The sequence below is a fragment of the Eptatretus burgeri genome, chromosome 6 (genome assembly GCF_056783735.1).
Source record: "Eptatretus burgeri isolate ZD-2024b chromosome 6, Ebu_testis_v1, whole genome shotgun sequence".
NCBI lineage: Eukaryota > Metazoa > Chordata > Myxini > Myxiniformes > Myxinidae > Eptatretus > Eptatretus burgeri.
Genome location: NC_140966.1, coordinates 36,592,869 through 36,608,678, shown reverse-complemented (window position 1 = coordinate 36,608,678; position 15,810 = coordinate 36,592,869). Strand labels below are relative to the sequence as shown.

The 15,810-nt window shown below is 44.3% G+C and overlaps 1 protein-coding gene across 7 annotated transcripts in view; it reads right to left on the bottom strand.

Moving 5' to 3' along the window:
- LOC147024542 (transcriptional enhancer factor TEF-1-like) overlaps positions 1-15,810 on the bottom strand; it is a 364,156-nt gene that overhangs the window by 65,563 nt on the left and 282,783 nt on the right. For all 7 annotated transcript variants that reach the window (XM_085884568.1, XM_085884569.1, XM_085884572.1 and 4 more), the window contains one exon: positions 10,324-10,451. In XM_085884568.1, coding sequence (XP_085740694.1) covers positions 10,324-10,451 — 128 coding nt within the window. The remainder of the gene's footprint in view (positions 1-10,323; positions 10,452-15,810) is intronic.

Here is a 15,810-nt window from a genome sequence, read left to right as displayed (position 1 = left end):
CTAACTCGTGCTCCCTCGTCATCCCTTATTCACATGCACGTTCCATTTACTCTACGTAGCTAAGCTACGTCCCCTCTACACATTTCCATGTCTGTCCATGTCTCCAAAAATCGAAAAAAAATCCCATTTCCTAAATCTGAACTGAAATCCCTCAAACTAATCCATTCCACGGGCTGCATGAGGAACAACCCATGTCCCCATGAAGCCGGTCTAACTAACTCTAACCCATCCCCCTAACTAGTACTTCCTCTGCCCCCGAGACAGGGGGGTCTTCCACCCCTTGCCCAGGGAATCCTGTTCACCCGAAGCGAGGCTTGCTTTTTTTTCATGCGCGCACCTGCACGGCAACTCGCAACCTGCGCTCCTTTCCGTGACGTCATGGCAGCTGCTCGCGCTTCGCGCACCTCGTCCCTTCTTGGACGGTAACATCCGGCAGGGATTCCCTTCTGCCGGATTTCAACCATGCAGCCACGACGTCACCCTGCGCATCAAAAAACAAGCCTCGCGTTTCGAGGGGTTCCCCACCCGAACACATGTACCCTGCCCGTTGGAGCTTCACACACATGCTCACGTGGAGAACCCATCCAGTCCAAATTCGTAATCCAGCCTACCTTCTGTCCGTCCGCGGGATCGGCAAATCAACCGCGTGCATTTACGGACCGGGTTTCACTCGCGTAGCCGCGCACGTGGCGGCCTCATGCGGAGCACAGCATGGACCCCACGCGCGCTGCCGTGAAAACCCGGTACGGTGCTCAAAACAGCTACGGCCGCGACCCGGCTTTTGTCCACAGTCAGGCACCGTCGTCGTCGCCATTCAACGCGCACACTCCTGCGTGCCACAACGCTCACACACCTCACCATGACACTCGGACATGCGGTTGCATGTTCGCGCATGCCAACCGCCATCTCCCTCACATACAGTGCTCTCACACACGTGGTCTCTCTCACACACGCTGTTCCGTCCACCCTCGATGTTTCTCTCACATACTTTGAAACCACACACGCTGTTTCCCTCGCACACTCTGTTCCTTCCACACTCAGTGTTTCCTTTTACACATGGCGTGCTGGAAGGCACACATTTCGGCACAATCGCTTCCAGGCACACCACATCACTCACACACACGGTTTCCCTCACACACGGGGAATCGCTTACACACGCCATAACACTCACGCTATGCGTGCTTTCCAGCACGCATTTCGGCTCGCTCGTACACACACACCGGGACGACCACGCTGGGGATTTGCGTCACGACAAGGGTTCCCAGGGCCTTCATACCCCCCAAGCTTCGTGTGCACCCGTCAACAGCACTCGCCCCCTCTACCTCATTCGGCACGACCGGACCCACCTGGTCGAGATCCGCTTCAAGGGGGAATATTCCCTCCCCTCGTTCCATAAGGAGGCTATCCGGCTGCTTGCACCGGGTCACGACACATTCCCCGAGCTCCCCTTCATCGTCCCTCGCTAACTCCATGTGTGTGTGCTCATCTTTCACCCCGTCTTTATCGTGTAGTCTCTCCTCTACTTTTTCTATCTCCCGCGTCTCTATACATTTTATTTCCTTGTTCATTATTTCCGTTTCTTCCTGGCTCCATTTTCCTTCCCATTTGAGTCGTTATTCCTCTCTGAGCCCCCTTAACTGTTCGTTATCGTTCCGGAGTTTTTCCATCTCCGTGTACTCCAACCTTGCTCTCTCCTTGAGTCGGTTAATTTCAAACTCGTTTTCTTTGTGTTTTCTATCCCACCGTCTCTCATGTTCTTTATTCTCCAATCTCATAGTTTCCCTCAATTGGTTAATCTCCCTTTCCTGTTTCATTCGTTCTTCTTCCTTTCTTATTCCACTGTCTCTCTTGTTCCTCATTCTCCAATCTCGTTATTTCCTTCAATTGGCTGATTTCCTTCTCCTGTCTCATTCCTTGTTCTTTCAGTATTCTTTCTTGCATCTCATTCTTTAGTCTTGCTTTGGCTTCTAATTGTTCGATCTGCACCGTGTGGTTCCTTAACGTTTCATTCTCCGTTCTCGTTCTTTCCTCTCTCAACATCCTCATTTCGTTTTGTAATTCTCTCTCTCTGCTTTGGTGTTTCTGTAACTCAGAAGCTTTTTTTTCTAATACCTTTCTCATCTCCCCACCTCTTTCACATTCTTCCTCCAAGTTCTTCCTATCCCGGGAGATACTAATTTGCTCCTCCTCCTTTCTTTTATTCAGTTCACTCGCCTTTTGTAACAAAAACCCACGCAACCGATCGACTTCCGTCGTTTCCCTATGTAGTTCCTCGACTGTGCTGGCTAATTCCTCATTCAGCTCCCAAATTCGTTCCTGCGCATCGGCCAATTGTTGTGACTCCCCATGAACACAATCCTCCTGAACCTCGCCTGGCGCCGCCGTATCTCGTCCAATTTAATGGCAAACGAATGCAATTCTTTTGCATATTTCTCACCACACTTCCACTCCCCCAAGGCATTCGACACTCGTTCATGAAGTTCGCCCATTTATGCGCCGGCGCCCTTCCTCACCTGCCATGCCCACGTGGTTTGAAACGGTGGCTAGGAGCACCCGCCTCATGTCGTTCGCTGTGCCATTAATAGCAGCCTGCTCACGCCTCGTGCCGCGCTGAGGTGCAATCGCGCCGCTATTGTGCGACTCCGTTTGCCGGCAAAGTTCGTGCTCAGTGTATGAGGGTGCGCGCCCCCACTGATTATAATTGGTGGTGGGGTTACAAAAAGAACCGTCCCGGGCCATGGATCCTACATCAAAACACATTTCTAATCCACCCTGCCCCTGTTCGCCTTGAAATGCCATCTTGCTTCTCGGAATAAATTTTAAAAACTCGTTTTTTTTGGGGGGGGGGGACGGAGACTCGCTCTCCACACCCTTGGTCTGATTCCCATTAATTTAGTTGGAGGCGGGATGGATTTGAATCCCACACTCCTGAACACCAGTGTTGTAGAATTCGCGCTTGCCCGGCGGTGTGCGAACGACCGTGTCTAACCAATAGCGGTCGCTTCGCCCACCGAACGGACAATCCAGTCGTGACTTTCTGGAACAACGCCAGAAACCAGTCATGGGTGGGTTTTTAATCCCACCACAACCTTGTCCGCACTCTACCCGCGCTACAGGGTCCGATCGCCAAATCTTCGATTTACCTAATTATTCACACAGGTAGGTTACCAAGAGATTGTACCTCAATGGGACCGCTTGGAAACGAGCCACTAAAGCAGCTCGCTTCCTTTTGGGATAACCGAGTGGGGTATTATCGCGCAGTCCCATTGGACCCGATCACTTTACCAGCTATTTAAAAACCAACTATATTCCAAGTGCAAGATGGGGCAGTTCAATGAGGGAATGGACGCAACGAACAGGTTTACATTCACACAAGGATATTGATTATAATAAAGCAGGTATGCAATTAAACAAGGCAAAACACGTATGCAATTATACAAGCAACAAAAGCACAACAAAATAACTACAACCGTCTACTTATTATGTACAGTCACTTGCATTTAATAGCAGTTCCAACTTATTAGACAGGCCCACGGACACACGTACACACACACACACACACACACACACACACACACACACACACACACACACACACACACACACACACACACACACCCAATAAATGGTGGCAGAGGCCTTTAATAACGAGCTCCAGCTTGGAGGACAGGTGAGCTGAAACCCAGAGCCTATCTCGAACCTCTCCACCTCGTGTGGTCTTCAAGTTGTTCGGACCCGGGCTCCAGCGAGAGCGAGCTGGATCCAATCGCTGTGAGCTGCGATCCTTCCCGAGCTCCCGAGAATCCTCCTGCGCTTCTCAACACGTGCTGGTGAGACGAGGTGCCGATCTTTCCCGTCGATGCGTCGCTTCCCGAGGAACCACCTTCAAGAAGAGGTCGATGAGTCGCACCAAGCCGGGAACCAAAATGGAGAACAAAGAGCTCCACGAACCAAGAAGAAGATGAAGCCACCACTCACAGCTCGAGCCGAGCGACCGGCTTAACTTCTTTCCAAGCAAAGCAGCTCGAAGCAAAAAGCTCTCCTGAGCCAAGCAGAAGCTGAAGCTCACGGAATCATCAAAGCAAAAAGCCTCCAAAAAGCTTCCTCCCGAGCCAGGCATCAGCCGAAGCTCACTGAGCCAGCCGAAGCAAAAAGCTTCCGAAGGCCTCAACCCTAATGCAAGCCAAGCAGGACCCGATGGTCTGCTGAACGACTACTCTCTACTCCCTTCTCCAACTCTGCCCTTCCAACTCTGCCCCTCCAACTCTGCCCCTCCAACTCTGCCCACGAACAAAAGAAAAAGATCTCCTCTTATCCTTCTCCTGCCCTTCCCCCGATCCTGGCGTGACTCATGCCCTCGTGCTCCATCCCCCGCTCAGCCACGGATGGGAGGGAGTTGTTGACATCATGAGTCATGGGACGGCAGGGTGGTTCTTGCTCTTCGCAGAAGAGGGGAAGGGATGTCTCCATTGTTCGTTCCCTAACTATTAAATCGATCCGCAGCACATCTAATCGAATTCTGAACATTTAAACAATGAAAGGTGAGCTATCTAGGGAACAAGCACTTATTGACATAGCTGACTAAAGGAACCTGTATGTTGTGTGCAATCGAATTCCAAATTCGTAACAATATATTGATGATCTGTTCAGGATACCCATTGTCAAGAAGAATAGTCTTGATGGTCTCAATTTCAGCATGGAGTTTATTGGTGGAGCACATCTTTCTTGCTCTATTGACCAAGATACCAATCAATCTAATCTTATATCTCGAGGAACTGTAAGAGTCCCACCTAGTATACTGTCCGGTAAAAGTAGACTTTTGGTCGACTGTGGTTTTATAAGCGTCGGCCGATTTCTCAACTAAGACGTCCAAGAAGGGAAGTATGCCAGAGCGTTCCATCTCAAAGGTGAATTACAGGAATGATGGATGGAGAGAGTTCAGGTATGCCAAGAAGACTTTACATGTTGAGGTCGACTCAAGGACAGCAAAGATGTCATCCACGTGCCGATATAATAGATGGAAGGGGGTTGAACTCCGTGATGTAGATCTGCAAAGGCACGTTTTTCACAGTAACCTACAAAGATGGTTGCCAAGACAGGGCCTCGAGGGGATCCTATCACTACATCATCGATCTGAGTATACATTGAATCATTGAAACTGAACTCGACAGAACAGGTCGCCATATCAATTAATTCAACGAAGACAGACTCAGAGATTGGTGGAGGTGTCAAGTCACTATGATACAGAAGTTGTGCACAGATTTCGATCACTTCTGTCAGTGGGACATTCATGAATAGACTGGCTATATCATATGAGGTCAGGTCAGGTATGGGAGTATGTGCCAGAACAGCGCGTCGCTGCGTCCACCTTCGACCGGTACTCCAGGGGCCTCTGTCTGGCCATCCCCCAGGCAGATGCCATTGTGCACATTGTCATCATATGAGCACATTGTGGAATTCTCGTTTTGGCGTGTGAAAGACAATATGGCATCGGTGAAGGTGAAGTAATCCACAATTACATGTTCTGCGACATTGTCTAGTGCTGGCTGCAATAGTTCACATTACCATCTGGTGAGTTCATGCTGTGCAGAGCCAATCATTGAAAGGATCGGTCGTAGAGGAATACTATCTTTATGAGTCTTTGGCAGACCATACATCCTTGGTCTTTGTGATCTGACGGGTCTAATTGTGTCGTAAACCTCCTTCGAGAGGTCTCCTTGTTTGCAGAGTTGCAATAGTCTTTTTGCCATTTGTTTCCTCAAACGAGATGTGTGGTCACGTTCAGTTGTATTTCCCAGGTGTTGGAACTTGGACACATCACTCAAAATCACAGCCATTTTCTCAACTTAGTCACTCTTATTCAGAATAACCACGCCAGAGCTTTTATCTGGTCAGAAAATCTGGATTTCAGGATTGGATTTGAGGTCACGTATAGCAACAAGGCAATCAGGCAATCGCTATACGTGATCTCAAATCCTTCATGAACCAGCTGTCCATGCCTGATGATCGACGGAAGGTGTCACAGGAATATGGAATGTATTGGTTCATAGCTTGGCATTTGCTGTTTCTGCTTTGTGTGTTTGCTTTTGGGCTCCCTCCCGTACATCGCATGGGTACTTCGCTCATATATATATATATATATATATATATATATATATATATATATATATTGATCCAAACTCACGTTCACATGCCGGAGCCGATGCCGAATGTACATAATTGAGGCGAGACATCAAAGCGGGACGTCTTGGTAAATATACTGCATATAAAGTGCCTTGAGAAAGTGTACACCCCTTTTCACAATTTTCACCTTTTGTTGCCTTATAGCCTGGAATTAAATTGCATTAAATCAGATTTTTTTTTCCACCTTTATTTACACATTATAACACAACTTCCAAATGAAAAACAAATTCTACAAATTTCAGAAAATTATTCAAAAATACAAATTCAACTATTCAACTGACATAAGCAAACAACGAGAGGTGGATGTGAGCATGTGAAAAAGTACTTTCAATCGTCGCGAAAACGACCTTGTTGCTGTTGCAGACTTTGGTTTCTTAAAATCCACATTTTCAACCATCACTAATCGGTACTCTGATGTTTGTTTTTCAACTGTTTTTGGCATATTGGACATATTGCAGTAATGAACAATGTCCATTGAACAAAGTGAGCATGTAGCTTTCGGACTGTCTTCTTAAACCGTCCTGAAATAGTTCCAAACTGCACTTCTGGACCTTTTGAACGCCATGTCAAAACTTTATCAGTCAATGCACTGCCTACCCACCTGTCGACAAAACAATCAGCACACTTCACCTGTCAACTCTAAATGCCTTGCTCTCCATTTAAAAGGAACATGTCCTTGGGGCATGTTTAGTTTGCAAGTGGCTTGCGTTTGCTGCTATATTGCAAATGAAACACCCCAGATGCATGTTCCTTTTCAAATGATATTTTAACTGTCCATGTGTAACGGGAACATTCCCAACAAAATTTTTTTTCCCCGAAAAGGAAAAACGCTTCTTTCAATGAAGTAGGAATTACTCGGAATTGAAGTCAATTCCGGTTCACTATGCAATTCTATTCTACTATTAAGCACTCAAGCAAGCATTCCAATGAAATGGTTGATAAGGAACGTCTGGCTGGGTCATGTTAAACACTGTCCGGAGACGACTGGAAACGTCAAGAGTATCAAACGATGTGCAAGTTGGACAAATGAACACTTTGTTTTTGGCAGTCAGAACTGCTGTAAAGTTCAATTCCGATTTAAATTTTGAAATTCAGTTCAGGTTAAGGGATTCTAGAGCTTATTGCATTGGAGCTGTAATGCTTATAAACGTCCAGAGAGTTTCATCTTTATGGAGGGCGGAGGGGGTTTTGCAGGAGGTAAGCATGAAGTGAGGGGAAGGGAAGGCAGACGTGTGGTGGAGCATGCCAGTCAGTTACGATTCATACCAGTCTTATTATAAACACCGCCCAGACACGTCGAGAGACAACCACCACCCGGACACGTCCAGAGACAACCACCACCCGGACATGTCCAGAGACAACCACCACCTGGACATGTCCAGAGACAACCACCACCCGGACATGTCCAGAGACAACCACCACCTGGACATGTCCAGAGACAACCACCACCCAGACATGTCCAGAGACAACTACCGCCCAGACACCTCAGGAGACAACCACCGCTCGGACACATCCACAGACAATCACCGTCTGGAGATGTCATGTGCTGTACTGCGGGGACCACATTGACGAATCCTGTGAAACTTTGGACACACTCTGGCCACAGCTTACTCCACACTCCATTCATACTACTTTGTGTCACTTCGTCGTTTGCTTCACCCATGAGGTCAACTGCTTTAAGGATGACAAAGTTCTTCAAAAATTCCATTGTTTGTGTAGCTTTGCCATCAATCACATCAAGGAGTTGCTTGAATGTACGGTGCAGGTAATATGCTTTGAAGGTCACGAAGCCGCCCTGATCAAGTAGTTGAATGAGTAAAGTGGGACAGTATTTGGTGGCAAGAGATAATTAATTAAGGTAAACAGAGTGGGCAGGTGCACTGTATTAACAGGAGAATTTTTAAGGTAATATTCTCTATTGCACAATAGTCTTTCCACTCTGGAATGGCATAATTGTCAGCCAGTGTGAGAAAATACTTCCAGTGATCCATGCTTTCTTATTTGAATGCTAATGTACTGGGAGGTGGTCCTGTGAGCAACCCTTGAATGCAATGGGATTCTCAGAATGATAAACGGCAAGTGGTTTCACCTTGCAGTCACCTGCTGCATTCCCAGCAAGCTCGAGGGCGATGTGGTCTTCAGCAGCTTTGAAACTGGGCATCATGCGTTTTTGTTTTGAGATGTAGGTTCTTGCAGGCATTCATTTCCAAAATAGCCCAGTTTCATCAGCATTAAATACCTGTTTATCTGTGTACCTGCCTTCTTCAACAATTTTTTTAATGTCTCCGGGAAGGCTCTGCAGCCTGCTTGTCTGCACCCACTGCCTCGGCAGTCATCTTGATTACTGCGCTGCTTAAACTGCTCAAATCAGCCTTTATTCGTGTTAAAGGTTTCACTTTTACTTGACTCACCTTGTTCACCCTTCAGGTCATAAGCTGCGGGCTTTAGCCTGGATTGCAAGAAAACTTATTAGCACATGACGTTGGTTTTTTGTCTTCGATCCAAACTGATATAATCAACATTCCATATTCTCCATCACCAAACTATGAGTGCATACATTCCTAGAAGCTCACAGTGGTGTTTTGCACTGTCCAGTGGTTTGCACCTTGTCCTTGTTTGCCATAATTGTCCTCACAGTCGTCATGGGTATCCCATTGAGGGCGGCTATACGCACTGCATAATCACCAGCTTCGACTGCAGCCTCAGAAGTGCCTCTTGCATTGCAAAAAGATGCCAAGGTAAAGTACTGTCACCAAGCAGATGAAAAGCGAACTACTGAATAGTTTCACTCTTTTGGGGGCTCGTCAGAGCAACAAATCGCTCTTCCGTTCCACTTCGTGACTTTGAAACCTTATGGCTTTATTCCGTTTAATGATGCATCCCTAACTGTGATTGGTGATGACACCAGAAGAAGTCCCATTACAGCTATTGCCGCACTATCTGGGACCAACCAATCCCATCTATCACATGGACACATTGTCTTCTGCAGAACCAATCACAACCAGGAGGCATCACCCTTAATGCTCATGTTCGGGAGTTCCATGAAGATGATTAATTGGTTCTCATAAAGTTTGAAGCTACCGACTAGTTTCAAAGCCATTGACTAGGAGCATGCAACTTTGTCTATTGAAAGTAAAGAAAGCAATCAGCACACTTTAACGGTCCGTCTCTGCATTACTTGCCTTTGAGCCAGACAAGAGTTGACTACCAGAAAGGGGGACTAAAAACCACTACATTTTCCAGTTAGGTTGATGTCTGGAGCAAATAAAAAATGTGATGGACATCTTGAAAGAGTAGCTGAACACCTTTTTGGTGGCTATCTTGGAAAATGCCTGCCTCATTTGATCATTATTCTAAAAATTGACTAACTTTGCAATGGCTGATCTGAGGCATTTCATCAAGTTGACTCATCAGACAGTGATGACGAATAAAAGGACACCAACATCAGTGTGTGAGTAATTATCTGAAATGTGAAGAATAGCATTAAATCTTGTACTTGCCTTATATCTGCATGTTAAATATTTCTTATATTTTCATGTTAAATATTTCTTATACCTTCATGTTAAATATTTCTTATACCTTCATGTTAAATAAGTTAAATATCATAAATATTTCACGAAGCATGATGCCAGGTGGAGAAAATTTTGTGTGAGAAAAATCCAAATTTTGACCTATTTTCTCAATTATTTTGTAATTCAATGGACCAATGTTTATAAAAGTTATACTGGTATGTGCCAAATTTTATACTGAACATATTTTGTTTTGGGTTGTGTATGCCTCAAAGCCGTTGCAAAGTTAGTCAATTTTCAGAAATATGATCAAATGAGGCAGCCATTTTGCAAGATGGCCACCAAAAGTTATTTCGCCACTCTTTCGAGATGTCGATCATTTTTTTTTATTCACTACATACATCAACCCAATTGGAAAATACAATGGCTTTTCGTCCCCCTTTCTGTTCGTCAACTCCAAAACATCAATGGCTGGCTCATGGACTATGAGTTTCCTCACCTCAATCTCAATTTATTTTGTTTTCACAACTCTTTCTCTCTTTTCTTAATCATTTAATGTTTGTATTATTTTTGTCCTTAATGCTCACTCCTTTGGTCTCATCAATTCTCCAAACTAATCCTATCAACATACCGTTTCTGGATCTCGCTGTTGCTCAAGGAAGGCTGAGAATTCCACGAGGCGAAGCTTGGCTGTGCTAATGGACCGGCCTTGCCAAACTGGGATGGCCGGGGATGGAGCAACTGCTGCTCCTTCATAACCTGTGGGGCAGGAATATGAGACTTACATGTCAGAACATTGTTCATGTAAGCTGCAAACATCCAAAATGCACTAGAGTAATCCCAAAACTGAAACGAATAGCTGCCCAATTGAACACTGGATGTTCAAGCACAAATATGATAAGTTTCATGCTGCTTATGTTGCTTGCTTCCAAAATGTATCAAATATTACCAAATGCTGTACTCCAGGTATGAGGGGTGTTCAAAACGTTATTGGAAGAAGATAAATAGTCCATGAAATGGCAAGGGTTTTTTTATTTTTACTTTTAACAAAGTGAATATATACATATATATATATATATATATATATATATATATATATATATATATATATATATATATATATATATATATATATATATATACAAAATATATATATAAATATATAAATATATAGAAATATATATATATATATATATATATATATATATATATATATATATATATATATATGTAGGAGCAAAAATGGCTCAGGGATAAGGGGAGAAGTTAATTATGTAGTATATAGTTTTTTATTCATGTCAATATGAATTATTGGGATCGAATGTGTAAAAAGCATCCCCCCCACGCATTGGCTCACACTGTAGTTGTTTGGCTCACCACATTACGATGCTACAATACGACACAACAATCCTCTTCTGGTTTAGCATCACGATATCCTTTGACGTTGTTCTATCACAATCCCACAACAAAATTAAATGTCAACAGATATCGTAATGATAAACCAGAAGAGGATTGTTGTGTCGTATTGTTGCATTGTAGTGTAGTGTCATTCTTCATTGTTATAAATTATTTTTTTCTTCTTCTTCTTCTTCTTCTTCTTCTTCTTCTTCTTCTTCTTCTTCTTCTTCATTGATCACAATCCCACAACAAAAGTAAAATATCAAAAGTTATCATGATTATAAACCAGAAGAGGATTGTTGTGTCGTATTGTGGCATCGTAATGTGGTGTCATTCTTCATTGTTATTCTTCTTCATCATCCATCACAATCCCACAACAAAAGTAAATTATCAAAAGATATCATGATGGTAATCCATAAGAGGATTGCCGTATCGTAATGTGGTGTCATTCCAAACTTGTTTGATTGTTTTTTGAGATTTCATCCCTCTATGTTTTTCATTTCCTTAAATTTTTTGTTTTCTAGTTGAGTAATGAATCGCCACATCAATAAAGGAAAGTCGAGAGGTACGCACGGTCGCTCTAAGCTGTCTAGCCTGGGTTTGAATCCCGACCAAGCTATAAACTGTCATCCATCCCAGTATTTCACAAGCAGGGTGATTCATCAATGTCTGTGCAGTCTTTTGGATGGATGTTAGACTGGGTGTCACAGCTAGCAGAATCCCTCTCCTCCTCGCATCTCCCCCTCTCACCCCTACGCCGCTCCTCTCTCTCCCTCCCAACCCTCCCCCCCCTCCGACCACTCTCCTCCCCTTTCCTTTCCCCTCTGTCTCTCTGCACCCCTCGATTTCTCTGTCCCATGCTTCCCCCTGCATCCCCACACCTGTCCCTCTGTTGAAGGGGCTGTAGCATGTATGAATCCGATTTGGAATGAGCTGACAGAAGGGGTGCAAAGGTTGCTGCATGTACGAGCATGCATGCAGGCAGACCTTTGCCAGGTAGATAGCATGGGTTTTAAATGCTCCCACCCTGGTCTCAAAGTATCTACCAGTGTGTGTGTGTGTGTGTGTGTGTGTGTGTGTGTGTGTGTGTGTGTGTGTGTGTGTTATTGGTTGCTATCTCTATATGGTGGAACATTTCAGAAGGTGTAACGGAGTCCTCCCAGGTCTCGAAGTTTCCACCTCCATTTCAGTAAAGGCGGTCACGAATCATGGACCAAGGTGTGAAGTTTTGTTCTCCAAGTTTTATTCCGAGGGCTCTTTTAAAGATCGTCACTGAGCCCTGGATAGCTTACAACTGCAGTTTGTTTGTAGTAATATTCACAGGGATGGTTTCTAAGATCTTTGTAAGGTTCTTCTTCCTCACCCCTGTTGCTCCAATGATCACTGGTACAATTTCGGATCTCTTTAACTTGCAGCGTCTTTTCACTTCATTTTTGAGATCTTGGTATTTGGTCATTTTCTTGATTTCTGCACTGTTTAGGCCCAAATCGCTGGGTACTAGAACCTCAATTAGTGTGTGTGTGTGTGTGTGTGTGTGTGTGTGTGTGTGTGTGTGTGTGTGTGTGTGTGTGTGTGTGTGTGTGTGTGTGTGTGTTCGGTCATTAAGCATAACATATCATTCTCTTTGCTAACCCCACCTCCTCCCCTCACCTTTCCTTCGTCCCCCCCCCTCCTCTCTCCCTCATCGCATCCTCTGCCGAATAAAATGCAGCACTCTCCTCCCACACATCTGTCTCTGTCTCTGTCTCTCTCTCTCTCTCTCTCTCTCTCTCTCTCTCTCTCTCTCTCTCTCTCTCTCTCTCTCTCTCTCTCTCTCTCTCTCTCTCTCTCACCCTTTCCTCACACCCCTCTCTCTCACCCTTTCCTCGCACCCCTCCCTCCCACAATGAATAGCAATGTTTAGTGAGGCATCACTTTTCCCACCTCCTCCCCCCCTTCCAAGTTCCACCAACCTCACCCCTCCTCTCACTTCATCCTCTCTGCCTCCCCTCCTTCCTTTGTCCCCCTCCCCACCCCCACCCTTAATATCTCCATCAGCGAAGTGATGGGTTGTATTTGCTCATACGTAATAATTTCCAAAATAACTTTCTCCTGGTGCATGTTACATCAACACACGTCAGTCCCCAAATGGATTGGTACTTCTCAAAAGTGACTTTGGAATGCAATAAATCCATTGGGAAGACCTCACCCTCCACAGGGCTTTATTATCACATGATGAAATTTGACTTTTCAACTGAGCAGCTCAACTAAGTTCCTATTTTATCAACCTTAATTTTCTTCCAATTGCAGTGGTTGTGAAGAAAATGTTCTGCCTTGGGCACACCATCCCATCTTAGGCAACCTCCCCAGACACGGTGAATCCACACTACTCTCAGCAAGCTAAGTATGTGCTTCATGAGATCCATCATGAAGGTGTCATGGTCAAATGGTAAAGAAGCCTTTTGCTTGCTATACACGTTGTCATGCCTGGCCAGAGTGACCATTTTGGCACACCTCTGACCTAAACCATTACATTTTAATAAACATGTTTCATTTTCAAATCGAAACAACTCATTGGCAAGCACACTTCTCACTGAAGTACAGTACTACTCCAGTTTAATTGACATAATCATGCCATTTTGATTAATTAATTAACAGATAGTTAATGAGAAATGACATTCTCACATGTAGGATTGTGAATGACATAAATGTATTCCATGACATGTTTCACATCCTTCAGGAAGTTGACCATCATTCATGCATGAAATATGTGTTTGATATACAGAAATCTGTAGTTCTGCTGACAGAAAAGCATGTAAATTGCTTTTTGTCATGGGTTCGCTGCTAACTCCGAGTAGTCATTGCTGCGACAGCAATTTCCTTTGGATTATCTATCTTGTCCTTGCAGACATTCTTGTTACATTCAGTGAAAAAAATATTGTAGTCTGCAACAATTGCAGTTTGTATCTTGTTTGCTGTTACCAATACATTTTGTCTGTATTTTATCAGGAAGTCTGTTTTGTGATCGCATCAGAACGAATGGCTCATAATTATCATAACCAAGATTCAAATCCCATGCACTATATTTATTTGTCCACTGTTTACTAATGTCCTTGTAGTTCACATTTAAGTACAATGATGTATTTTACTGCCTTTGTTCTGCATGTGATTTGTGTACAAGCACCACCATGAGCCTGAGATCAATGTAAATCAAACAAAGTCAGCAAAGCATCTTTTTATGAGATATTCAAGACTCTTTAATGCATTCTCTCTGCCCAGCAATTTCTGAACAGGTTTGGGCCTAATCAAGCGCAAGTTCAAGTTCAAACAAAACTGCACGTATTTGTAGAGGGAAAACCTAGCATGTTTGGAGGATATTTTGCTGAGATTCGGAATCAGGTAGTGTACGATTCTGGCGAGTCGAGATGTCACAACTCCAGCAAGAATGAGTTCATAGCTTGCCTGTGCAAACAAGGCATGCCATATTAAAGAACAACTAGTCTTTCTGTTGCAGCGTTGCTTGCAAACTTGTGATATTTCTTTATGCGTTTGCCATCAGTGATGTATTACAATCGGTCCATTGCAGTGTTTCTTGCAAGCATTTGTTACTTCACCATTACCCAGTTGTAGAAGGGCATTTAGCATATTTCTCGCTGTGCTCGTAAATGCCGCTGCGTCACAATCGCATATTTTTGCGCAGCTCATAAATATGCTGCCAAAGAGCAGAGCAGTTTAATGCATGCATCCGTTATTTGTGCCTGTGAACCGCGCTTTACTACTGGCAGGATTTGGCGGATGTCACCGCCTAGTAAAATTACCTTGCCTCCGAATGGCAAATCCTCCTGCATCAGATCACGCAACATCCGGTCCAGTGCCTCAAGCATATGCCGATGCGCCATAGGTGCTTCATCCCACACAATGAGAGCTGCCTGGCGGATAAGTGCGGCAAGCTCAGTAAGGCTAAAACCTTAATTTCTTATCTAAATTGCTCATCCCTTTATTTGGGTGGTGTATTTGCAACAGAGCATGGCCTCAATTTATTATCCAAATTTCTCATCTCCATCTTTGGGCAGTGCATTGGCAACAGACTGCTGCCTTGATCGCTCCCAAAAATATGAAATAACCCAGGTTAGTACATGAAGCAAAAACATGGCCACTGCTTATGTGCATATATAATACACCATGGTTATACAGCTTGGATAGATTGCAATTACACTGGCCTGTTGGCTGACACCTAGAGCTTGAGGCTTGAAGCCTGAGGCCTAGACACCTGAAGCCTGAGGCCTATCACCTTCACAAAGGCTGTGACGCTTATCGGACCCAATTTTTAGATATTTGATGATCCCTTTAACAATCGGTTACACTGAACAGAAAAGTTATAGGGCATGGCGAATGTGATTGAGACTTCCAAAGACGTCTTTAGTCTTAAACCATAGCAGAACAACTTAACTGGTCTGTCTGTTGCAGCGTTACTTGCAAACTTGTGTTATCTCTTAATGCGTAGGCCATCAGTGATGTATTACAATCGGTCCATTGCAGTGTTTTTTGCAAGCATTTGTTACTTCACCATTACCCAGTTGTAGAAGGGCATTGAGCATATTTCTCACTGTGCTCGTCAATGCCTTACCATAGCAAAAAATGGAGTCTTACCAGAGCAAAAAAAGAGAAGATCATTCGAAACATGCACCAATTGAAAATAATTATAAAAACACCCACTCCCTTCGGGCGCATTGTCAAGTTG